The sequence below is a fragment of the Leopardus geoffroyi genome, chromosome B2 (assembly GCF_018350155.1).
Source record: "Leopardus geoffroyi isolate Oge1 chromosome B2, O.geoffroyi_Oge1_pat1.0, whole genome shotgun sequence".
Lineage (NCBI taxonomy): Eukaryota > Metazoa > Chordata > Mammalia > Carnivora > Felidae > Leopardus > Leopardus geoffroyi.
The window spans coordinates 101,262,054-101,289,418 of record NC_059332.1 but is presented as its reverse complement, the minus strand read 5'-3'; the positions used below and the strand labels follow the sequence as shown (position 1 = coordinate 101,289,418).

At 43.0% G+C, this 27,365-nt stretch overlaps 1 protein-coding gene across 3 annotated transcripts in view; it reads left to right on the top strand.

Moving 5' to 3' along the window:
- The first annotated feature begins 11,427 nt into the window (after positions 1–11,427).
- Positions 11,428–27,365, top strand: part of LAMA4 (laminin subunit alpha 4) — a 145,960-nt gene continuing 130,022 nt past the window's right edge. The window contains exons 1-2 of one of the 3 annotated variants that reach the window (XM_045499326.1): positions 11,428–11,553; positions 11,846–12,191. In XM_045499326.1, the coding sequence (XP_045355282.1) occupies positions 11,438–11,553; positions 11,846–12,191 (462 nt within the window). In that variant the 5' untranslated portion in view covers positions 11,428–11,437. Of the gene's footprint in view, positions 12,192–27,365 lie in introns of all 3 variants that reach the window. The other 2 variants (XM_045499324.1, XM_045499325.1) reach the window with 2 other exon arrangements.

Sequence of the window (27,365 nt, the reverse complement as noted above, 5' to 3'; positions counted from 1 at the left end):
GCGCCCCTCATTCACTCATTTAATGACGAAATGTGTCTCCTTCCAAAGATGTGCTCCCTCTCTCCTCCTACCGCATAATCCATTATTTTGTCATTGGTATTTTCATTTTTAATAAGTTTTAATTTAAAAATGATAATAAGTGATTTTCTTTTTCAAAATCTGATGGGCATAATCTTGAATGCTGCTCTTTTTATGTGCTTGCTGCTCAGCTATGACTTAATTTGGGTTGTACAAGTCAAAAATGTCAAAGACAGATGACTTGGGGAGCCAGATGGGATGGGAAGAAATTACACCCGGCTGAGGAGCTTGCAGGTCAAGCTTCTCACTGATATTTCCATCTCTGTCAGTTTCAAGTTGGATGGATGATGGTGCTTACCCCACAGGGTTGTCAGAATTGCTTCAGATGCTGTAGGTGACAGCATTCTGCATGCTCTAAATGATGGAAAGTGAAAACCAGTGTAAAAATTCCATAATTCTAAAAACCTTCAGTAATTACAGAGTCTGAATTTAAATGCCTGAGAATACCAGACAGGAAATTGTCCCCTAAATTATGGTCTAATTCTCTAGAAAAGCCTGTTCACTTCTAGTCACCTAATCCTAGGGAGTTTAACCATGTCTGAGTCTACAAATGAAAATTCAAATAGAGAACTAAGTCCACTAAGGACATGATTTATATTGAAATCACTTTGGATTAAAAGAGTCAAGTAATTGAGGATGGAGTAGTTGGAGCCATGAATTATCTGGATGGGGCTAAGGATTAAGATGGGACTAGTAATGAAGGGCTAGATGTTGTCTTAGCTCAGTAATGAGACCAGAACCATTGTTACCCTGAGTAGCAGCCTCCATGAGAAGGGTTAACAAATGTTAAGTACGACACTGATAACGAAGCATCTGTAATTAAGTTATAGCTTCCAGATATTAAAATTACTGAAAGTCAAAAATATTTATTGCATTATTCTGTAGATAACAAAGAATTCTATTCACTTTGTAATCATTAGCCTATTTCTGTCTTCTAGTTTTCTCCAGAACACATTAGTTCTATAATAACAGTAGTAATATTAGTACTATTAGTAACAATAATAGCAGCTAAAGTTTATTGAGTGCTCACTATGCGCCAAGCGCTTTTCTGGGAAATTTATGTACATTGTGTTATTTGACCCTCACAAAGACCTCATGAGACAGTTACACTTCGCACTTTACAGATGTGGCAGCTGAGGCTTTGAGAATGAAATCGTTGGCCAAGATCACACAGCGGGTTAAGTAGGAAAATAGAGGGACACAAACAGACAATCTGAATCTATAGAGAGGCTTCTTAACAACTGCATCTAATTTCTCTTTTAATAAATATCTACATACTAGAAAATTTATGGAAAAACAATATATCCATATATAAATTTTGCTTTTATGATGACTTCTTCCAGAAGACTAACATCCTTACTCTGCAAAACAGCATGTTTTACTTCTCACTGATATGGTCATCACAGTCTTTCAAAATCATATGCTTCTCGGGGCGCCTGGGTGGCTCAGTTGGTTAAGCGTCCGACTTCAGCTCAGGTCATGATCTCGCGGTCCGTGAGTTCAAGCCCCGCGACGGGCTCTGTGCTGACAGCTCAGGGCCTGGAGCCTGTTTCAGATTCTGTGTCTCCCTCTTTCTCTCTCCTCCCCTGCTCATGCTCTGTCTCTCTCTTCTCAAAAATAAATAAACATTTAAAAATTTTTTTTAAAAAATCCTATGTTTCTCAAATTCCTACTGTTCTCATATCAGAATCCTTTTGGGAGTCAGTAAGAGAAACTCTAACTCAAATTGGCAATAAAAGTATTTCTTGGCCCATGAAATTGAAAGTTCAGAGGTCAATTTGATTTCACACCTAAACAACACCTTCTAAGACCCATTTTATTCCACTTTTCAATCTGCTTTCTGTGGCTTCTTTTGTTACAAGTGGCTTCCTTTGGGACTGCCAATGACTCCAGGGGAACAAAGTCTATCTGCCACATGCAAGAGAAAAAAGCTGCCCACCTCTAGAAGCTGTCTCCAAAAGAAGCGAGAAAACCTCTTTCCAGAAGACCCTAGCAAACCTCTCCTTCCATGCGATTGGCCTGTTGGTCATATGACCATCTCTGACCCTATAATTATGCTCCACTATGGGATAGGATCCCACTGTTAATTTTAATCTGATCCAAATACGCCACACCTAGAACAATGAGACACTAACACAAGTACTGTGTGGAAGAGATGTGAATTCTCCATGGAAAACAAGAGTTGTTACCAAGAGTCTCTTAATGTCCGCTAGAGTTCCCATCATCATTTCTAGGGTCCCAGTGATGTCAGGGTAAGAACTAGTCTAAAATCCTGATAGAGAAATTTGGCTATATTTAAAGGTGATAACCTATGTTCATGGGTTATTTTATTAGTAAAGAACTACATGGACTACAGTCCCAAATATCATAACTGTTTGTTTTTATATATGTATTATATATATTTCTTTTTAATTATTAAAAAGGAAAAAAGGCCTTGAGAGCTGATTTAATAGAAAAGATTAGGGGCGCCTGGGTGGCGCAGTTGGTTAAGCCTCCGACTTCAGCCAGGTCACGATCTCGCGGTCCGTGAGTTCGAGCCCCACGTCGGGCTCTGGGCTGATGGCTCAGAGCCTGGAGCCTGTTTCCGATTCTGTGTCTCCCTCGCTCTCTGCCCCTCCCCCGTTCATGCTCTGTCTCTCTCTGTCCCAAAAATAAATAAACGTTGAAAAAAAAATTAAAAAAAAAAAGAAAAGATTATCTTTTTTTTTCTAGTTTATTTATTTATTTTAGTAAGCTCTACACCCAATGTGGGTCTCCAACTCACTACCCCGCGATCAAGAGTCCCAAGTTCTTTCAACTGAGCCAGCCAGATACCCTGGAAATACTATCTTTTTATTATTTTTAAACATATTTTCTTTTTTTAAATAATGTCTACACCCAGTGTGGGGCTCGAACTTACAATCCCAAGATCAAGAGCCGCATGCTTTACTGACTGAGCCAGCCAGGCACCTCTATCTTTTTATTAAATAAAATAAGTTACGCACCTAGCCTGAGATAAATGTAATTAAAGTCAGTGTGGAACTTTTGAGAAAAGAAGTGAGGACAAAGAAGAAGAAGGGGGGAAAAAAAGGAAAGAAAGCAAGACTGAGAGAGAAAAGAAAGGAGAAAACCATTCATGAGTTATTTGGAAGTAGTCAAAATAGTCCAAGTAGACCCGGGCCAGTAATTAATGAACTTTACTAAAGGACGAAGTATATGATGGGTAGTTCTCATAGGAATTACTGTCACTTGACATCTTCCACTGGCACAAAAGCCGATGTACTGTGGCTTCAGTGACAGTGTTGTGTTGGCTTGCAAACACGATGTCAAACATTGCTCTCTTTCCTGGCCTATCCTCTCCCTCCAGTAGGAGGGGCTGACTCCATTCAAGCTAAAATTCATCTCAGCTTCAAGGAAATATTGATTTTACAAATTGAGATGTCTGGGTTGCATGTGGATTGTCCCAGGAGTGAGGAGTTGTGTTCAGGGAACACAGTGACGGTTCGTAAGATTTATTCTGGGCATCACCTGAGGCCTATACTGTTATTGCAACAGTCTTCAGCTTGTCCCCTGGGCTCCTGTCTCTCCACTCCAGTGCACCCTCCTCATGGCTATCAAATTAACCCTTCTTAGCTCCCCTGTGATCCTATCTCTCTCTTGTAGTAGTAAGCTAGTAATCAGATCCATACCTATCTATTCTATAGTATCTCTCATTATCCACCCAAACAAACTTTGCACAGTTCTTTAGCTAATCTGCCCTCTCTCTTACCTAAATTTGCATGTGATTCCCCATTCCTATCCCTGCGTCTCTGCTGTTCCATTTGCCTGGAAGTCCCTTCTCCACACCCTTCCCCCACTCATCTTCCCATACCTAATTCTTATACTTGTGTGGAGATCCGGGTCCAATCTATAATGTTTTCTCTTCTCACTGAGCTCAGAGTATCCCTTCCTGCTTTGTTTGATCCCCAAGAGCAATAGATTTGTACCCATCTTGAACACCTACTGACTCGAATTATAGGCGCTGCTGATACCTGCATGCTGTAACCCTCCCTCGTTAGACTATTAGGTTACTATATAGTGTTATCCACAGTGCCTTGTCCTAGTAGATCCCAAAAAGAAGATAGTGTGTGCTTTGTGTAGCATGTATTATGCACTGAGTGTATGTTTTAAAAACAGTTCTTTAAGAAAAAGAATAGAGTGCTAAGAATCTGATCTAAGAGGCATCTAAAAAAAAATTTTATCCCACACCAATCTCTTCATCATCTCCATTCTTCCAAATGGTTCTTCCTTCCCATTTAATAATGACAAATCAATCATTCAAGTCTGCTCAGGCCAAAAAGATGGAGTCCTTTCTTACTTTCATTCCCCATGTCCAGAAAATTTCACTGGTTCTACATTCAAAATAAATCCAGAATTTGATGACCTCTCACCTCTCATGCTAACATTATGGACCAAGTCCCCGTTGTCCCTCACCTGAATTGTTGCAACAGCCTCTAAATGGTCTCCCTGGCTCTTCCTTCATCGTTTCCTTCTAACCTCATTCCCGTATGGCAGGCAAAATGTGTCCCGTCATGCTGTTTCAATACACAGAACCCTCCCAATACTTTCCAAAGCACTCAGGGTAGAAGCCAATGTCTTTACAACTATTTTGATGGTCCTACATAATCCATCCCACACAGCCCCTTAAATTTCTGACTTTATTTCCAGCCACTCTGCCTATACCACTTTATTCTAGCCTCTTTCTCAACAAGGCAAGCACCTTCCACCTGCTGCCACCTGCACTCTCTACCCCCCTTACCCTGCTTATTTTTCCCCATAGCACTTTCGATTTGACACACTGTATCCCATGCATCCGTGTTTCTCTTGCTTCATTGTTGATTCTCTCTCTCCTACTCTTGCCTCCATTAGAATGTAACCTTCCTGAAGGCAGAAATTTTTGCCTGATTTCTACTTTGCCCTATCCTCAGAGCCAAGAAAAGGGCCAATTGCAAAGCAGACTTTTTCAAAATATTTGTTGAATGAATGAATGATGCATAAATCTCATTTAGAGTGTTAAATCTTATTTAGAGTGTTAAATATGCAGGCCACCTAACATATGTGGTAGACAATAATTTGAGAATCTTTCTCCTAAAGGTCTAAATCTGTACATTTGAAGTTTTAGAACCGGGTCAGTTTCTCACTTGTTAGAGAAGCAACGACTGTATTTCAATCCCAAACTGTAAAGCACAGTGCAAATTTGAGACATTATTATAGTTACGCTCCAGTTCTGACATTTTTTTCCAACAACGGTTAAATTCCCAAAGTGAGCATGCCCAGCATGCATTTTCTAGAGGATAATGCAAGGGATACAGAGCTAGATTATATAGAGCTTTCAGGTTAGACTCTTACAGACCGGTTTCTGCCACCACTGAAAGCAGGTTAGAACACGTTTTAACTACCCCCACCCTGCTTATACACTCACCATGGTGACAGCCATCCTTCTCTTAAGGAAAGTTCTCTTCCCTTTGTGGTGCTTGGGTTGGGATGGGTGCAGGGACACAAAAACCCAGTTTCTTGGGTATCCTCTTTTGAATGGTGCTCAATTCTCCTTAACTGTCTCATTTCATTATCAAGTCCCAGGAGCTCCTATTTTATATTGATCTCATCACTGACCAAATGGATGTTGACACCTCTGTTCTCAGTTGATTGCGTTACCGCTGAGCAGCAATCGTTTCCCTTTCACCTAATGAAGCAATTATCCCAGTGGACCTAAGTGATGACCACAGCCACGGTGGTCGATAATCCTTGTGAGGACCGTTCTCCCTCATCCGTTGGTTTCACCTGTTTCTCCATCAGGCCGAACCACTCAGATCAGGATGTCCTCATCACTGTTATCATTCCCCAGTGTAACCTGGTCCCTCCTCTCCCCTACAGGGTCTAGGCACTTGGAACATACAGAGCCAGTGCCAGTGGTCCTACTGGTCTCTCAGTGATGCCCTCTACTCATGATCCCATGCATACCTGAGAATCTTCTCCCAGTGCAAATCTGAACACAAGAAGTTCCTCATAGTAGCATATTAAGGTTACACTGACATGGAGGAAAAGCTTAAAGACACTATGTACAGGGGCGCCTGGGCGGCTCAGTCGGTTAAGCACCCAACTTCAGCTCAGATCATGATCTTACAGTCCATGAGTTCGAGCCCTACATCGGGCTCTGTGCTGACAGCTCAGAGCCTGGAGCCTGCTTCGGATTCTGTGTCTCCCTCTCTGTCTCTGCCCCTCCCCTGCTCATGCTCTCTCTCTCTCTCTCTCTCTCTCTCTCTCTCTCAAAAATAAATAAAAGCATTAAAAAATTTTTAAAAAAATACTATGTACATTTTGATTCATTTTTGTTCTTTTAAAATAATTTTTTTAACATTTCTTCATTTTTGAGGGACAGAGACAGAGCATGAGTGGAGGAGGGGCAGAGAGTGAGGGGGACACAGAATCCAAAGTAGGCTCCAGGCTCTGAGCTGTCAGCACAGAGCCCGACACAGGGCTCAAACCCACGAACCATGAGATCATGCCCTGAGCCAAAGCCGGATGTTCAACCACGTGCCCCTTGATTCATTTTTGTATGAAAAAATGGGATATATAAAGTGGATATATAAAGTATATGTTATACACATGCAAAACATATAAAATGGAATATGTAAATATTTAAAGGCACGGAATGTATCGGTATAGATGCAACAGAAGTCGGAAGGTATTTGCATCCAAACATTTCCAGTGTTTTAAGTCATTACCCCAGAGAGGTAGGATTCCTGGTGACCACCTCTTCCTCTTTTTTTTTTTTTTCCATACCTGTAATTTCCAATTTGACTATAATTATATCCGCTACATTTTAAATTCTTTAAATGCAGCTGTGATTATGTCATTCCTGGGCTAAAGTTTCTTCACTTAAAACTTTAAAAGTGACAACAATTTTGTGATGAGGTCGGTCAGAGAAGCACATGCCAGCTATCACCTGCCATGAGGTCTCTGAGAGTGAGGTGGCAGGAAGGAAAGGTGGAGGATGAGGTCTCTTTTCTGCCAGCACCCCTCTCCTCTTGGGCTGGGCTTCCCTGTGGATGACTCAGGTGGGAGTCCAGCCACAGGAGGAGAAGCAAGGGCAAGGGAGCTGGGTGGGGGAGGGCGGGGCTTTCTAAGAGTCGTTCTTCCCTCTGTGACATTGTACCATACGGTTATTGTACGTTGAAAACCAGTTAAGAGGGTACTTCTCCTATTAAGTTCTTACCACAATGAAATGCAAACCTTTTATTACCTTATAAGAAGTTGTTCTTCCTCCCATTGGTTTCCTCAGGCTTTTGTTCAGGACACGTCCCCGCAAAGGGCTTGTTCTACTTGGTTTCTTAGCAGTTTGTCTGGACTTTCCCTTTGAATTCCTGTTAACCACTTTGCATTCCCCGTGGGGTCTACTTAAGAATGCCTCAGCAGGCTCTTAATTCCTTCAGAGTCAGGACATGTTTTTATCATTTTACCCTCAGCATCTAACCTGCCATATTGAAGTGTTTGGCAAATGCTAAATAAATGACTACAAGAATTAATGAATAACTAAATAAAGGATGGATGGATGGATGGATGGATGGATGAATAGATGGAAGGAAGGACAGATGGAAAGAATGCAGGAAGCACATGCTAAAAGTCAAGTGAGGCTGTGACAAGTGTCATAGCCCAGAGAGGAAGCATAGATAACACAGGCTGTCCACACCCTGAACAAAAGTCTAAGAAAGTGAATGGGAGGGAGAATGGCTTTTGGAAGTCCCCACCCTCACCCAGCCCTCTTGCTCTTGGTCTTCTTCACATGGCTGGACTCCCCCAGGTGACCAGGTCATCCACAGAGGACAAGTGCAGCCCCAGAGGAGAGGGGTGTCAGCAGAAAGGAGACACCACTCTTCACCTTTCCTTCCTGCCACTTGACTGTCAGAGACCTCATGGCAGGTGATAGCTCGCGCCTGCTTCTCTGACCAACCTCGTCGTAAAATCGTTGTCACTAGGACACAGTCCCACAACAATCCTGTGTAATTATGTCCAAGATTAGCGCCTAAAAATCCAAAATAGCATCTGACGTGAATTTCTATTTACAGAAGGGCATATGGGATGCATTAACAACACCCTCGCTAGATCCTTGGATGCTGTGGACAGGCCCAACAAGCAAGTGCTGAAGGGAGTGGGCAGCCCTGATATTTCTCTGCTGATAATTGCACCCACCAGGGGACTCAGAAGGGAATTCCAAAACCTTCTTTTGATAAAGCCTCCAGGCCTCCAGATCTGCTGCTGCCAGAACTAAAAATAGTTAGGTCTAGTTGGGGAAGCATTGATCTGGAAGTCGGAAGGTGTGGGGCCCTAGTTCTGCATTAACTGTGCAGTGTCCTTCCCATTTAACCTCTTCGCCTCCCTCTGTGCTCCCTTCTGTGCATCAGGGATTATAGAGCAGCAGTCCTTTGACCATTGGGCAGGTGGGAGTCCCAAGGGAGATAATGAACATGAAAGCATTTGGCAAATACCCAGCCTCAGTCTCAGGAGACAAGGAGGGAAGGTCATGGTAAGAAAGCAGCCACACTGAAGAAGTTCCCCAGTTGTCTGTCTGTCGTTGTAGCAGGAGTAAAACCCTCCCACACTTAGGCCTTTGATGGTCTGAGGGTGGCCCTTTGGTAAGGAGATGATTCCGTTTGTTCTACTGGCTCCTAACTTGCTGTGAAACAGTCAGCCATGCTCCCTTCTTGCCTGCTCTGCCCTATTACTCTGTCATCCATGACTGTCTTGTTCATGGTTAATATGGGGAAGACCCACGGAACAGCCAGAAATGCGAACAGCTATTCTCAGCAAATGGGAGGTTACCCGAGCCACAGGATAAATAAATGTGGTTATTTTTCCTCTTTAAAAATAGTTACTCTGTTCTTTTTTTAAGATTTTTTTTTTTCAACGTTTATTTATTTTTGGGACAGAGAGAGACAGAGCATGAATGGGGGAGGGGCAGAGTGAGAGGGAGACACAGAATCGGACACAGGCTCCAGGCTCTGAGCCATCAGCCCAGAGCCCGACACGGGGCTCGAACTCACGGACCGCGAGATCGTGACCTGGCTGAAGTCGGACGCTTAACCGACTGCGCCACCCAGGCGCCCCTTTTTAAGATTTTTAAATATGGTAGAGCTAAATAGTATATATTGGACACTGACTATATGCCAGGCTGTGTTAATGCTTTATTTGCATTATTTCATTTACTATTCATTCATAACTCAGTAGAAGAAGCACCCATTTTACGGGTGAAGAAACTGACATTCAGAGTCCACTATGTGTGTACCGAGCTCCCAGAATTGTAAACAGACCTACGGTTTGAACTTTATTTTGTTTCATACAGAGCCCAGGATCTTGTGTATTATGCAGTTTTGCCTCAAAAATAATATTATCTGCAAAAAATAAGATGAGGAGGAAGATTGGGAAGCACATATTTAACCAACAATAAAAATTCATGGGTCTTGAACAAATACACTCCCACCCCCACCATTCAGGCCTTTCATAGAACCTGAACATGGCCTATGTCGTATAAAAGTGTGTGATTGATTGACAGTGAAGAACAGGACATAAAACAAACAAAGGTGAACAGTTTTTGTGTACTGAAGAGGTCTGTATTTGAAGTCAGAACATGATGCATATGTTATTACTGTTATTATTTTATTATCCCTTAAGGTTTTTTAAAGGGAGATTGGGACGGGATAATTAAGCATCATCTTTTCCTCTTGGACTCTAGCCATCTTGCCTCCCAACATAAGTTTCCAAGAACCAACCAAACATATTTTTAAGTTCTTTCACTTAATTTAGCGAGTTATCCAGTTTATGTGGAAGATGATTATAGTTTAGCTTACTGGTTTGGGACAATACTACTTTTGTATCTTAAAATGAAAACATTACAAACACTTGGGGATATGTGAGAACTGTTTGCTTCTACCAGCTTTGTCCCCTGTTGTCTCTTATCACTTTATGGTCCAAAATCAATGACCTTAGCATCAGATAGTAGCACTTGTACCTCTCACCCATTACTAAATATATATAACAATTCCTGTCTCATGGGATTACAGTAGAGATGAAATTGAAGGAGATAATTTATGCAAACTTTTCAGCACAGAGGAAGTACTCAAAAAATGGGAATGCCATATCTCCTATTCTGAATGTATATCCTCTATTTTTTGAGTTTCAGGGCGGTATAGCTGTGAAAGATCATTTTGAAATCAGTGATGCCCCAGTGCAAACCTTAGCTTAGCTTTCTACCAGCTGCGTGATATTGGGCAAACGTCTTAGTCCCTCAGAACCTCCCTTTCCTTTCTTTTCTCTTTTCTTTTTTTTCTTTCTTTTTCTTTTCTTTTCTTCCCCCCCCCCCTTTTTTTTTTCTGTAAAAGGAAATAAAGTCCTATTTTCCAGGAATGCTGTGAGGCTTACTAATGCCATAATACGTAATTACTGATTACACAATATGTTATATGTAAGATATTACATATAGTTGGTGCAAAATAAATGGGTGTTTTGCTTTTGCTTAGATAAAATAGCTTTTGTCCTATAAAACAGAGCTAAGGATTAGGTTTTATGAAAATGCTTCACTCCACGATTGTGGATGATTTCAAGCATCTAGAGACCTACTTGGGTGTCGTTTTATGGTTGCTTCATCTAATCCTTTTAAAGCCATGGACATGTCTTGTGGGAATGCTTAGAGTTCCTTTCTGAAGCCAGTGTAAGCAAAGGTACCTAGCAGCTGCAGTGACCACTGACCCATCCGCAGGGCGCCTGGCACAATTTTGGCCCACTTCGCCCAAAGTCCTAGAAAGGTTACATGACTCACAGGGATGTAGCAGGCATGAGATTACAGGCCTAGAGGAAGAGGCCAGGGCTGTGGGCAGTATATTTGACAGGCTCATACACTGTAAGCCTTGTTCCAGACCCCTTACAAAGCACCTCTTGAGGATGAAAACAAGATGTTCTTTGTAAATAAAAGTTCATGCATTTGCGTAATAAAGTCATTTTCCAGCCCCGCAGTAAAAGATATTCTTCTCCCAAGCCCTCTGGGTGAGGACTGTCAGGAGGAGGATGGGTGGCCAGCAAGTCTCAATGAAGATAGCTCAAAGACTGCAGCCTTCCATCTTTAGAAAATGAGAAACCTTGCTCCAGAAAGTGGGTGCCCTCCCCCTCTGCCGTCTGACAAGCGGCACCTCTCTGGCTCCTGCCCCTACCCCTGGAATCCCTTTCCCCCCTCACTTGCCTGCAAACTCGGGGGTCACATAAAAGATCTGCATAAATACAGATAAGACACCGAGCACCTTGGCTAAATAAATAAAAGATGTGAGGAAGCGATCACAAAGGCTGAATATTCATGGGGGTCCCTTGGAGGGGCTCCAAACTGAGAGCGCGTGGGGAGGGCAGGCCAGGGAAAGGCCCGAGCTCCCTGTGTGAAATGCCGTTTGGAGTGGGAGGGCCTGGAAGTGGAAGGTAAAAAGGGAGTGGTGAGAATGGATGTGGGGAGGAAGGCAGGGCAGCGCAGCCCGCAGACCCCACCCGCCCGGGACAGGAGGTGGCCGGCGGGGCTCGCCCTAACCCCGTCCGCCTTTTGGTGCTCAGCCTTAAGCTGCCTCCATCTGGACGCCCCTCAGCCAGAGCCTCTGGGGAGAGAGAAAGCGGGAGAGAAAGTGCGAGAGCCAACCGAGAGGGAAGAAGGAAAGAGGAGAGACACTGGGGGAAGGAGGGCTCCCGCTCACCCTCTCGCTGTGCCTTTTTCACTAAGTTGCGCGTCGGGCCGCCTTGACTTCCCACATCCGGAGAAGGCGGGGGCCGAGAAGGTAATGCACGCGAGGCACCGCCGCCCCACGGGGGCACCGACGAGGACGCACAGCCGCCGAGCCCCACGCAGCGCCCTGCTGGATGGCAGCGGAGAGATGGCCGTGAGCTCAGCCTGGCGCCCCGTCCTGAGGCTCTGGCTCCTCTGGGGCGCTGCCTGCGCGGCCGCCGCGGCCGGGGACGACAGCGCTTTTCCTTTTGACATTGAAGGGAGCTCAGCGGTCGGCAGACTGGACCCGCCCGAGGCAAGCGAGCCCCGCGTGGCTCCCGGAAGGCTGCCGCCCGCTGCCGAGGTACGGTGTCCCTGCCCTTGTCACCCCGGTCCCGGGGCACCTGAGCCCCACGGACTGTGGGTGCCACGCTCCCGTCCGTCTCTCTCCCCACCGCCCCCCACCTCCTCCCCTCCCCCATCCCTCAGAGTTTCACCTGCACCGGTTGAAGAGTTTTACTTTGTCGGTGGGATTTGGGCGTCGCGAGTTGTGAGTTGAGGCTTTGGAACCCGGCACTGTTCCAACTAGCAAAAGTGCCATGTGCTCCGTGTACTGGGAGCCGGTCTGCTTGGATTCTCACCTGGAGCTGCCGTGGCGCTTCTGCGACTTTCTGCCACTCGTGTGTCCCAGGAGAGTTACTTAAAGTGTGTGCCCTGTCCCCGGCTTCCTGCTCTTCTGAGATGTTGGGACAGTGGGAACAATACTGCGGGGCCAATCTTTTTGTCACAAATCAAGCACAAGGTTCTCTCCAACAGGGGAGAGGGACTGAGCGGCTGAGGGTGATGGGATACTAAAGAATCTGTTGGGAAACTGCCGAGCAGATGCCTTAAATATAGGAGCCATTATGTTCCAGAAGCAAAAAGTTGTGATGGAAATCAAGCCCCATCCCCAAAGTTAAAATGATTGGGATGTGCTACTGGTGATATGTTTATGCAGAGAGCTGCTGTTTGAGTATCTTGCAATAGCTTTTATGTTGAAAGCATAACCAGAAAGTAGAAATTGGGTAAAGGAGGATGAATCCAGAGTAAGTGATTTAAGAGTCCCTTGAGTCAAGACGACAAGGGCATGTCCAGTGCGTGGGAGATGTTAAGTAGGAGGAAAATGAAGTCACCTAAGTTCATGGGAAAGGAAGGAGCAATTGACCTAACACCGCGCGTGCACACGCGCACACACACAGATACACACACACGTGCTACAGCTATGGTTACAGCAACTATAGAACCAAAGCATTTATATAGATTGACATCATTTCTAACAGCACCAAAGTCTGGATTATTGCAACTAATTCTACTAATTGTTAGTATAACTATAGTTATTATTACTACTAAAATAAGGTGCATGGAGATGGTCCGTCTCCAGGAGTGAGCCCCACTCACACCCCCCAAAAAAGGAGGGGGGGTGTGTGTAGGGCCAGAGCATACCAACCTCCCATTGTGGTTCAAAAAATAACCTCTATAGGAAAGAGTGGGGCACAGCTGGCTTCTGCTCAGCTTTGTGCTCCCCAGACCTGGGGAGAAGCCAGGCCAAGAGAGACACCGTGCAACAGGAAGGCATTGAGTCTCCACAGGCTTGGGATTAACCCCTGGGAAGCATTTCCACCTGTTGCTTTGAGTGTGGAAAGTCTCAGAACAAAATGCTTAGGGGCAGAGTTGCCAGATAAAATACAAGACATCGAATTAAATTTGAGTTTCAGATAGCAACAAATAAATGTTTTTGTTTATGTCTCAAATGTTGCATGGGATGTATTTACAGTAAAAATTATTTATTGTTTACCTGAAACTCAAATTTACCTAAACCTTCTGTATTTCTGTCCGCTAATTTTAAAGAGATGGGCACACATACCTTTTTGTAACTCTTACCCCACAAAAAGTAAGCAAATAATTATTTGATTTTTAGGGAACCTTAAATCTATTGCTGAGACTCTGAGCAATTTCTTGTATACTCATGTGCTCAGTGAAATAATAGGAAGACAGCACAGCAGAGTGTTTTGGGATTGCAGGCTCTGCAGTCTGATGGTCCCAAGTTCAAATTTCAACTTACCTCCTCCTTACCTTAGGCAAATTCCAGATGCCCAATTACACAGAAAGAGACTAAGGCTTAAAGAAGTTATTGATGCCTACTTCATACTTCCTAGAGTTACTGTGATGGAATTAGATAAAATATGCAGACAGCATGCTTAACACAGTACCTGATATGGTATTAATGCTGTATACATGCTAAGTCTTGTTATTAATAGTATAAAATATGCAGACGATTGAATTAAAAGAAACCCTTGTTTGGGAATATTTCTCAGAACATTATTTTTATGGCACTATTTTACTTAATATTGCTGTATCTCTGTTTGTCTGTATCTTTCCTACCAGAAAGAATATCCTATAGTGAGTTAAATGTGTAATATTGTCAGAGTCCAATAGGTTCAGAATGCCAATTCAGGCTTTTGGTTTAGGGAAACAGAAAGAAGCTATTAGTCATTCCAGAAGTGTCAAAGTATATGATGTAGAAAGTGTGGGATTGGAGTAATTACATTCCCACTGCCTAGTTTCACATAATACCTCTAGTTCATTTCTGGTCCCGTGGCAATCCCAATGCCCCACCATTCAGATTTCCCATGCTCTTTATAGCCAGTAAACCAAATACATTCTGGAAATTTAATAACATGGTGCAACCATTGTACTGACTGGTTCAGGAGATTGTATTTACATCTATAGACGGAGAGAGAAAGAGACCGTGGACATATGTGATACGTTATTTGTAGGAGGTTTGAGATGTAGATGGAGGGATATTCTAAAAATACATTCATTTTACTTCACTTGGATTTATATGAATGGTTATTCCTCAATTTTCCTTCAAGGGGCAGAAGGAAAATATACTAAGGCAAGCATACAGCAGTGGGAGGGCTTGGCTGATGGCCCTCCAAAGGCTCTCCCAAACTCTTCGATAGACAGCAAGGCTTGTGCCCTCTCCACCCCTGGGTCCTTGGCACTCAACAGAGGACTCCAGACTCTGGCACATTGGTGCCCAGTGTGAGTTAGGGGTTCAATGACATTAAATACACACTGAATAAAAGGATGAGGAGCACGGGCTGACCAAGAAAGAAAGTCCCTCCTTTCCTTCTCAAACAAGCCCAAGCTTCCCCCAGGATACAGGGTTTGAAAAGAGGAGCAACCATGGGTGCTAATTTGGTAGGATTTCCCCACCTTCTGCTTTTTCACAGGCAATTTCCCACGTTCACCACTGCTGAGTTTGTGGCAAGAGCAGTGTTTCTCGGTAGGATGGGCAAAAGGGTGATGGGCTGGTTTCAAAAAAGCATATTCAATGTTCTAATAGTTTACATTTAAGAAGAGAAAGTCTTGATTCTATCATATACACTCTAGCAAGTAAAACCAGGCAGAAGCCTTCTTAACCAATATGGATCTGCAAAAGCACTGGAAGGGGTGCAGGGATGGGGATAGGAATGGTCCCCAAGAAGAGGGTGTCACAGTGTCCTCGGCAGGAATGACAGTGTTGTCTGTCAAAAAGGAGCAGGAATTAAATAAGATCGAGAACACTAGGTTAGAGGTTGACACTGTGGGAAGAAGCCGCCGCACAGAGACTCTAAAGAGTGAAGTCTCCACTGGAAAGGCAAAATGAGAGGTTTGGAGGGCAATGGTGCTGTTACTGCCCTTGGTAGATAATTGAGAAATTAAGGGAAATAAATGACAGTGTTGAGCAAACTTCTCTCAGCAAAGAAAACAGGAATTTATCTCCTGGTAACTTGACTGGGCTTTGTTGTTGTTGTTGTTGTTGTTGTTGTTGTTGTTGTTAGCTTCCCTCCAAGAAAATCAGTGGCCCGTGAACCACATGTGCACGTGTACCCCACACTGGACAAACTTACTTGCTTTTAAAAAAGCACTATGAACTAGACTAATTCTGAGCAACTTTTCCTCTAGACTCTTTTTATCGTGGATACATGATCCTATGCTCCAACATAACTGGTGCCCTGCCACTAAAGGATCGCAGTATGTTTATTAAAAGGCAGCTTAGATCTCTTTCGCTGTCTACTTTCCTTCTCCTTATCTTGGGCCCTTACTTTGAAAGAGGCCCTGTTGAGTCACGTGAAGACCTCTAGTCACTGGCCTGGACCATCATTCTATATTGCTGTCCAACAGTGCGTGAAGGTAATGTGAACTCCCACATGCAGTCATTATTTCATTCACTTTATATCATCCAGCAAGTATGTTGGAAGCCTGACTGTATACAGAGCAATGAAGTAGGTGCCAGGAAGGACAGAAGAAGGCAGAGTCACATCCCTCCCCTCAAGGAGTAAGCAATCTAAGAAAGAAAAATGTACATAGCCACCATATAAAGCTGAATGAATTAATGTTCTGTAAAAGTGGCTGGAAGCTAAGGGCCATGGGGGTAATGTGGAAAAAGTTTTACTCCAGAGCCAGACCAGTAGGACACAATCAACCTACTCACCAAATACCAAAGAAGGTTCCTGGGAGACATTATTTTAGAAGGACTAAATATAGCGGCAGTAGTAATAATAATAGCATGGCTTATGGCTAATGCTCATTGAGTATTTACTGTGTGTCACACACTAATCTAAGCACTCTCCAAGAGCTATTTTTTTTCACCTTCAACAGCTCAATGGAACTTGTATAGTTATTCTCTTACTTTGAAAACAGGGAAACTGAGACAGAGCATTTGCCCAGGCACCTTACCTGGTAAGTGGCACAGCTAGGAAGGAATTTATGAAAGTAATTCAACTGTGCAAGAGTACCTAGGAAAAAGTTATCAGGTAAATAGAACTATCTGTAGGCATAAGTTTTAGTCAAAGTTTTAGAAATTTCTTAAAGATCTATAAAATGCCATTCAAAGACTATTTGTGCAATGCTTGCTGGATGAGTAGCATAAGTTGCATACAATGTTAGGATTATCAAAGAATCGAGATAACTTCCCTTTCCTGGCGAGTCTAATAACTACTTTTTAAACTACTCATCTAGGAAAGACAGAAATTAATACTTACTGACTTCTACTATGTCCCGTGGAACTACATGTATTATCTTTTGTAGTAGTCAATAGTGAACATTATACCCATTTTATAGATAAGCAAATTGAGGTTTGGAGATGGTAAGTATTTTGCCCAAGGTTACCAAATCCCATTCTTTTTTCCCCAGCATATCACTGGGTCCCCCGATAGATTTTTTTTTTAACTCTAGGGTCTTCTTTGCATCCCATTTTCCTTTTTTAAACATATTCTAGTATGTTTCCTCTACATGATGCTACAGTTTACATTAGAACCTCCATATTTAGGTTAATAGGTAAAGAATTCAGAACAGCACCACCTATAGGAATACATGGCCTATCTTATAGAATGTATTATAAAATTGCTAGAAAATAAAGAATTCCATTTGCTATGGTTCCAGAGTTCTCTGATTTAACCATAAATATGCATAACATAAAATTTTCCATTTGAATCATTTTTAAGTGGCATTGGGTACATTCACATTGTTCCACAACCGTTACCACCATCCATCTCCAAAATATTTTCATCTTCCCAAACTGAAACTCAATACCCATTAAACAACAACTCCCCAATACCCCCTTCCCCGGGCCCTGGCAACTGTCAGTCCACTTTCTGTTTCCATGAATATTACTCTGATAGATACTTCATATCAGTGGAAACTACAATATTTGTTCTTTTGTGTCTGGCTTATTTCATTTACCATAATGTCTTCAAGGTTCATCCATGTCGTAGTATCTGTTTAAATTTCATTCCTTTTTGAGGCTGAATAATATCCTAATGTATGTATATATCACATTTTGCTTACCCCTTTATCTATCGATGGACGTTTGAGTTGTTTCTACCTCTTAGCTTCTGTGAATAGTGTTACTGTGTCCATTGGCTTACACATATCTGTTTTGAGTCTGCTTTCAGCAATTTGGGGTAGATATCCAAAAGTGGAATTGCGGATGGTATGGTACAGAAAAAGTTTTAAAACTTGGATTCCTAGAGAGGCCAAGCAAAAACAAAAACAAAACAAACAAACAAACAAAAAAACTGGGCAGTGAAAGGAATACATCCTGTGAGTGACAGATCCAAAGTGACAGGAGAAGGGTTGCTTCTTCCAGAGGGACACCCACCTCTGTGTTGCCAGGTCTTTTGTTTTTTCAGGAGAAAACAGAGTCCGGATTCTTAATTTGCTGATTCATTTTTTTTAATACCCTGTGGGAAGTGCGTCTGATGGCCCAATTTAGCCCAAGCGCGGTTTATTTCAGTCTCTGCTCAACAACATTTGAAATTCACCTTTCACCAAAGGTACAACATGGGCGTCTAGCCAGACAGATGTGCTGTGAATTCAGCCCCACTACTTTCTAGCTGTTTGACTTTGAACAAATTAGCTCATCCTTCAGAGGCTCAGTTTGTTTGATTGTAGAATGAACAGAAAAGTATTTGCCTTGCAAGATTATTGTGAAATAATGTCTAGGAGCTGCCTAACAAAGTCTGCCTTTAGTTCCCTCTCTTCTGTACCTCCCTTCTCTCCCTTTCTCTTCCACTGTTTTTATCTACTGCAAGTTAAGACTTGTTTTACCAGTTTATTTTTTTCTAAATTTTTATTTATTCTGTAAATTTGGTCATTTCCAACTTTTCCATACAAATGTACTGACCAGGCAACATTGGAGGAGACGGAGACTGGACTTTAATATTTATAATCACTGTATCCCTAATGGTTCTTTAAACACAGCCTTTCCCCAGTTGGATGATCTGATCAGTGAAGAGAAATGAATGAATTTTTCTAAATTCCGGAAAAGTTAAACAAAAATACCAACATCTTTGATATGAAAAGGACCATAACTTTTTTTTTTCTTTCACAATTAAATTCTCAAATCTGACTTTTCATAATTTTTTGAAATATGTAACGTCAAAAACACTTCTCTCCTTTTGGGCTTTTCCTCACTCAGAGTAACCATATAACTATAATGATGGCCAGACATAATTTTGAGACATTGGATTGATTAGAAACCATTAAAACCAGATTACCAGTACATCTTTGAGTTCCATACGTTGGTATTTCCAAACAGTTATTTATTTATTTTCTAAAACCAGGAAGCCTGCTGGTTCACTGAGATGTGGTGACCACATAGAAGAATATTTAAATATCTACTCCAGTATTTGCCAAAGAGCAGCATTCTTTTTCCAACTGTTTTCTTTTTTGCTCCTAGTGTGGTAAAGTTAAATTCTGGGAAATGGTTTACTGAAGGGAAGCTTAGCCACAGATGTTTGTAATTCCAACTTAAGTTTCCCATCAAAGTCTTAATGAAATTCAGCTGCCAGCAGTTAGGGTCTGAATCTGAGTCTTTTTATCATGAGAAACTTGGGGAAAACAGCATTCCGAGGCTGAATGGTAGTGGGAAAATGGCCATATTCAAGCTCAAATCCCCTGCATAAAGAAAAAAAATACAGAAACAAGTACTGTTTAAAAAAAAAAAAAAAGAGGAGAGAGGGGTGGTCTGACATACTTTGAGCAATATGCAATATGACCTTCTTTTCACTTCCAGCACTTTCTTGGTTTGTAGTTGTGTTTTGGAAGAAGCGAGACATCTAGTGTTTACCTAAATGGAGTGAAATATCTACATTTATGACTCCATGAGAACTGATGAGTTGGAGAAATCCCATACCACCAACAGCTGCGTGCACGCACGTCTCTTGCAGACTAGACCAGTAATGCATGCTGTGCGTACTACCGCTAAAGGGACCCTTGAGCACAGTGCAGACTTTGTGCATTCATATTTATTTTGAAATCATGCCCTCCATTAGATGAAGTGGCATGATTACTTCAAAGGAAATGAGGGAGTCTGAAGATCAGAGATGTCTTCACTAAAACTCGCCTCAGAGGTGACTGTTCCGTGCAATCATGTTGTCTGTTTACAGAGTAAATTGCAACATAGGACACTGCACTACACAGCTCTATAAAGCCAAGTGTCAGCCCAAAGGAATGTATTATAATATAGACACCAGCAGAAGGCAAGAAAATGTTTAGTGGGCCTCATATGTTGGGATGCTAGGGCTGTAGAACCATCTAGTATTACAGCAAGAACCAGAGCACAAATTCGGGATCTGGGGCTTAAAATTGGGGCTGGCCTCTCCTTCCACAGGAGAGTTATTTTACAATGCCTTTCAAGTTTCACTGGCCAGGCAACGTGTGTTTCCCCCTTGAGGAACAGTGATACAATTTAACAAGCGAAGAGTGACCTAAAAGTAACCTCTCTACCTGCTGATACGCCTGTGAGTCCTGAGAGCAGGAGAGTGATTCTGTCGTCTGTGATTCTGTCAATCCCCAGGTCACAGGTGAGGTGCTAAATGCGTGTTATTTGGAGACCGAACAGTGTCTGAATGCCTGGCGATGAGCCAGTGTTTGTGGTGCATGAATAAATTGCCTCATTCTGTATTGTTCCCTTGGAATTGTTGTGTGTCATACTCACTGAAATTCCATCTATAAGGAACCAGCCCTGAAGCCCCTATTGCAGCACAGAATTCGGCGTAAAGGAGACGTGTTTGAATGCAGAGGCGGTGGGTGGTTATTATTGGATGTATGACTCTATTATATCTTGCGGTGTGAACCGTAAAATCAAAGGGATCACAGAATGTTAGATCTAGAAAGAGAGTTTAGAGATTCAGCCTTCTCATTTTGTAGATAAGGAAACTGAGCCTCGGGGTGGGAGATGGTTAAGGTGCTTCACTCAAAGACACAAAGCTCATTCATTACCAGCAGTGCCAAAAACTGTGTCTTCTGACTTCCAGCCTTATACTCTTTCAAGCTATTTCTATGGGCTATCTATCTATATAATTTTTCTCTTAAAGATATATATCTTTAAGGGAAAAGTTGCTTGCTTCTAACATACTGTTACTCACTTTGCTCTTTATTGCTTCTGTTTATTCTTGAGTTGAACAATCAGTAAGAGAGGCTCACGGAATTCAGCAGAGTGGGACAAGCGCTGGAATGTGACTTTGGAACCAACGCTTCAGGTTCTTGGCCACGCCCCTAACAACCCGATCAGCTTTACCAGTTAAAGGAACCTGGGCACGTCCCTTCACCTCCTGGGCCCTCGATTTCTACAGTTTAAAAAGAAGAAAACAAAATGAGCAAACAAAAACAAGGTTACTTCTAGCAACGGAGTTCTGTGATTGTCTAATAAATAGATAACAGTTTAAGCTACTTGAAGGGAAGCTGGCTTAAGGAAGAGAATCACTCAGCATCACAGCGGCCACCCCGGTTAGAACCCCAAGACTGAGGAGCCTAGAGCCCAAAGGAAACACACGGACTGATCTGGTGGGGTGGGGGTGGGAGGTGGGGGCGTTAATGGGCCCTTCTCCCTGCTTCTTGGTGAGGGTGGTTGCAGGACAGAGCACTGGCCCAGCCTTAGACATGAGCCTTTCCAAGGTGACCACCAAGGAGGCTTCCCACACAGCTTCAGTTGCAGACACCTAAGTGTGTCCATGAAAGTCACTCTCCCACACCTGGGCTCCAGAGTGCTGCCACCTGCCCTATCCAGACCCTTCACAGTGACTGTAAATGTGAAGCTCCACACAGAGACACGGGAGGGATGACGTTAGAGGAAGTGAGGGACACAGAGAACTACTGAGGGGAGGCTCATGTCCTTGCATCTCTTAATAGTGAAAGGCACATAACAGGCTCTAGAAAGGAGAATGTATTTACACTCAGTGCAAAAGGAAGGGAAAGCCAGTGACAGATTATTGATTCATCACAAACGTCACCTGAGGGGTGCCTAGGTGGCTCAGGTGGTTGAGCGTCCAGCTCTTGGTTTTGGCTCAGGTCATGATCTCATGATTCATGAGTTCAAGCCCCGCATTGGGTTCCCACACTAACAGTGCTGAGCATGCTTGCGATCCTCTCCTTCTCTCTCTGCCCCTCTCCCATTCAAATGCATGCGGGCTCTCTCTCTCTCTCTCTCTCTCTCTCTCTCTCTCTCTCAAAAATAAATAAATCAACCTAAAAAAAAATCAACTGAAATCACAGCATTACAGTATGTACAGTCTAGCCATCAACTGAGACTTCATGTTAAGGTAAAGAGGAAGCCTAATTTGATAACCTGCCCTAGATTGGGCAGGACACAGCACCCCCAGCCTAGAAATGGTACCCCTGGAGACTCTGTGTCCTTGAGAGTAAGGGAGGTGAGGCAGGGGAAGAATTTACTTGTGGCACTGCTTGAAAATAGGGTGTTGCTCACGCCTTTCAGGAAATAGTGGAATCGTAATGTTTCTCTTGTGAATAAGGGATGCTTTCTAATTCAGGATCATGTGTCTCCCGGGACTGAGAAGTGTGGTCTTTGTGCTAGGCTAGAATGATAACGTGAAGAGATAGGGAAGAGCTACGTCCACAAGATGAGAATTGCCGTGGCTCCTTCTCAAGCTGGTATTTCTCTAGACGGATTGAGATCTGTAGGAAAGTGCTCATGAGTCAGGGTCTGTGCCTCTCGTGCATCAGAGGGGGCATCTGCATCTTGCTGTCAGACTCTAAATCTCCTCGATGCAGCCCCAGCCCTGAGAGGGGCTATTTTAGAACAGCCTTGAACGTCAGCTATCCTCGAACCCCTTTGAGACACCTAGTTGACTGATTTCAAAGATCCTTTTAGCTTTAACTCCTAAGCATTTGATTAGCACTTGCTGTGTCCCAGGCATTGTTTTAGGCACTTTGCGTTATTAATCCATTTATTCCTCATAACATAGTGAGGAAGGCACTACCATGAATACCATTGTACAGATGGGGAAACTGAGTCACATAAAAAAGCTAAGTAACTTATCCAAGATCACAGCTTAGAATCTGGCTCCAAGCTTGTAATCTTTATCCTATAAGGATCCTTTAACATCTGTGTTTCTGAATCTCGCAGTGCCTTACGGTAGCTCAACTAACAGGGATCCCCGGTATCCTCCAGGAATGCCAGAAAGGTCATAGTAGTTGACAAGTCTATAAAGAATATTCTAATTACTGGTATGTTTATATTTTTGCTTTTTTTTTTTTAAATTTAGAGCATAAACTGACTTTATCATCTCAGTAACAATGAAAGGTTCTTCTTTGGACATAATAGGAATAAAAATTGACGTAATTTCTGAAAGTGTATATTTTCGCGTGTCTCCAGCTATGCTAAGCATTAATCATCTCAGTAGGCTCCTGAGTTTACTTTGTAGATCTATGACTTAAAAGAACTTGAAAGAAGGATAAAGAGAGAAACCAAAATGTGGTAAAAGTGGGTCCATAGGGAAAATGGTTAGAAAAGGGCTAGAAGTCCAAGATCAGGGAGACTTCAGGCTTAGTTTATGGTGCGTGCTCTCTTCCTGGCTTGTAAATAGTCATCATTTCTCTGGGTCCTCACCTGTCCTTTATTCCATGCATGTGCAGAGAGAGAAAGGACTCTCTAGTGTCTCTTCCTCTTGTATAAAGACACCGGTTCTATCAAGCTTTACCCTTATGACGTTGCTTAACTGTTATTACCTCCTTATAGGCCCTGTCTCCAAATACAGTCAGTCACATTGGGTATTAGAGCTTCAACGTAGGAATTTGTGAGACACATAGGAACCATAACACCTACCCAGTGAAGTATGTTAAGCAATAATTCATTTTTATTTTTTAATGTTTATTTATGTATTTATTTTTTCAGAGAGAGAGAGAGAGAGCATGCACAAGTGGGGAAGGGGCAGAGAGAGAGAGGGAGAGAGGGAGAAATCCCAACCAGGCTCCTCACTGTCAGCACGGAGCCCAACGCAGGGCTCAAACTCACGAACCGTGAGATCGTGACCTGAGCCGAAGTCAGATGCTTAACCAACTGAGCCACCCAGGCGCCCCTGAGTTAAATCTTTAAGACTGAGGGAAATTCAAGGTGAAGGGACAGGATAAGGAAAGACAAAAGACAGAGGGTTTCTTCTAGAAAGAGATACAGTCTCAGCTGGTGAGACTAGACAACCAGGAGTCACTGAAGATTTCAGAGAAGAGAAGAAACTCAATGAGAGTTGTACTTCCAGATCAACATTAATCTGGAAACAGGCCACTAGATGCATTGGGCAGGAAGCAGCAGAGAGCCTGGAATCAGAATCACCGATGTTGGGGCACCTGGGTGGCTCAGTCAGTTGAGTGTCCAACTCTTGATTTCACCTCAGGTCATGATCTCACAGTTTATGAGTTCGAGCCCTGCATTGAGCTCTCTTTGCTGTCAACACAGAGCCTGCTTTAGATCCTCTGTCCCCCCCGCCCTCTGCTCCTTCCCCCTTCTCTCTCTCTCTCTTTCAAAAATAAACACTGAAAAAAAAAAAAAGAATCACCTATGTCATGCATTGGTAATTATCCAGGAGAGAGTAAGAAGGGCCTGGCAGCGAATGGTGGCTCCTTTCCCTCTGGAAAGGAGGGAAAAAGATGCTGTGGTCATTGCAGAGATTCTATTAAGACAACTTGTTGTATGTTTGGAGAGCAAGGGTGAGGGGTAGATTTGTCAAAGGCGCTGCTGATGTTGATGTTTGTAGAAACATATTACATCATGGGGAAAAATCTCTTTGGAGACTTTTTAACACAAGACCTACTAAATCAGTGACTTCCAAGCTGAAGCCTTACAGAAATGCCTTGGCTATAATTTGGGGTGAGGGAGGCTGAGCAGCAGGAAGTTGGGGCTTTGCTTCCTTCAACCAGAACATCTTCTTGCTTTTTTTTTTTTTTAATCTGTTTTGTAGATGAATTCCACATGCTATTTCACTGGGGGGCGGGGGGCAGGGGCGGGGGGAAGGAGATCTCTACTCTAAAATGTTTGAGTAACATTTGAGTAAACCGTTATGCTGGGAGCTCCCAAGTTGATATTCTAAATCATGACCGGTCTCCAAAATGGTACCCCAATTGTCATCCAAATCAGTGTCTCCTAGGCGGTTTCCCAGCAGTGCACACACCTGCTGATTTGCACAGAGCCTCTGACGTTCCGAGCACCTCTGCAGCTGTGCCAAACATGAGCTAGAAACCTCTAAACAATTGGTACTCTCCTGAGAGATATTTTTATGCTTCCTCTTCCTTGTTTGATGATATTTTTGGCCCTTTCCTAGGAAATAAGGAAATTCCAGTTTTGTCTCAGTTATTACCTGGGGCTACTCAGGACACCTAACAAAGGAGTTTTGGAAAGAGGATAGGGTGGTAGCAAGCAGACCAGATAACTGGTGTCTTTGATCCTCAGAGGAACGGTCAGATGTTTGCTTGGTTTTTATTTTTTAACCCAATTATTCCGTCGCCATAAACATCATCTTATTCCAACACTTATCCAAAGCCTCATCTTGTTCTAAACTACAGCTTCTCACCCGCACTCTGAGCTAAAAAGATGGTTCTTGATCTTATTCTTCCCTCCCTCAAGGCAGCATTGTACTGGTCTGTGGTCCTTTACCCCCAAAGGCCAAAATGCTTCCACATAAATGTTACGTCTATGAAAAGGGAGAAAATAAATATTACAAACTGTAACTTATCTTTACTTTTTCACTTGAATAAGAACAGTGACACCTTAAGCATTTCACAGTGTCATCAAGGCAATTTTCACTTTGCTTTATTTTGCTTTGTGGTGTATATGCAGAACACCGAGGGAGAACCGATCTTCCAACGAATTAGGAAAACTTTCTACATCTTGAAAGATAAGCGATTGATATTAGGGGCACCTGGCTGGCCCAAAGAAGCACGTGACTCTTCATCTCGCAGTCGTGAGTTTGAGCCTCACACTGGGCATAGAAATTACTAAGAAAAATAAACATCAAAAAAAAAAAAAAAGCTATTGACATTGGACAAGCGTTATTCATAGCTGCCAGATATTGGAATCTCCAATGGCTACTAACTCAGTTGGAAAATAATGTGAATACTTACAAAGCTTCCGTGGTCTTCTAGATGTATTCCTGCCTCTTTCCACCTTTATTCCTGGCAACCACCTTATAAAACAGGCAGGCCACGGGTTATTAATCTAATGGATGGGAACATGGAGATGTCAGACGATTTTGCCACAGTCTCGTAGTATGTGGCCTTATTGCGACCGCAAGAAATTTTACAGAATTATAGACTGTTGAGATGGGAAGAGGAATCACTCTGCCACTAATGTCATTGAAAGAGAAGGAAATGAGCCAAAAGTTTAGCCACTTCCTCAAGGTTCCGCAGCAGGTTTCTAGAGCTGGGGCCAGAAACCAGGTTTCCTGGCTTTTGGAGCAGTCCCCTCGCCCCGCATCACAGCATGAATACCATCACCGGAACAAGTAAGAGGGGTGAAGAACAGCTGAAGCCCTGTGTGTCGAGACATTAAACAAGCTGCATCAGACAAAAGCACATCCATGGGACTTTCGTGTTATGTCTTATGCCACCACCTATGCCTTAGTCCTGGGTAATTTAGGTACAGAAATACTGGAAATTCTCTTAGCCTTTGCATCATTATATTTATCCCAGTTTTGAATTTAATTTATAACCACATCACTCATAACCTTTCTTTTATTTCAGAGATCTTTGCCTTGGCCCTCTATGGCTATTGACCCCTTAAATTATGCTTTCAGCACCAATACTTAGAAAGAAGACTTCCGAGTGCAATAAGATTCCAGAATTTCCGGCTACAGTTTTCTGATGGTCCTAAAAAATAAACAACACATCCTGGATCTTAAAAAGAAGACAGAAAAAAAAAAATCGATTTCAAAAGTGAACAATAATGCTTTTGTTTTAAAGCAATTTTAGAGCTAATTTGAAAAATTCCCAGGCCACATCGCGTCTGCCACTCCCCCTGCACACGAGCATCATTCAGGTTTCCACGTGACTTTAACAAATTCCCCTACCATGCAGCAAAACAACTGTAACGTGAGAAATTAATGAGGAAAATGAAATGTCGGAGAGCACCAAAGCTGTCTACTCTGGCAGACACATCCCACCGTGACCTTCCCACCCTGCTTTGTGACAGTTCCGAGTTTCAGCTCCTTTACTTTCATTAGTACCCGTGTCGCGAATAAAATCTGCCCGGTCCCAGCAGAACTACAGTTGGTGAAATCCAGGGACTGTGCCATGAGCAGCATCTGCTCAGACGTGTCCTGAATCCGATAACGACAATCTCAGGGGGTTGCTGACCTTTGTGGTCCGCAAGGTAGGAAGGTCTGTGGGAGGCAGAATAGCTCTTAACTGCTGCCCAGTCAGTGGTTTGTTTTCTAAATGGCAGGTACCGTCCTCCCTTGTCCTCCCCCCTGGTCCTCCCCCCTGGATGTGAGGAGGATCCTCAGCATGGTGACAGTAATACTGTATTTAAGGTGATACAAGTATCTTCGTAAGGTCAGAGTAATAATCTTTATGAGGGAAGTATAATGTTCTTTGTTTGGTGCTTAAAATCTCTTGGTTTTGTTAAAGGACTGGATTCTTCCTACTCTCAGAGAGGATTTGTGATTATTTTGGCAGATGCACCACATTTTTCCTGTGACCCGTGTTTCTGGACCTGCAATAT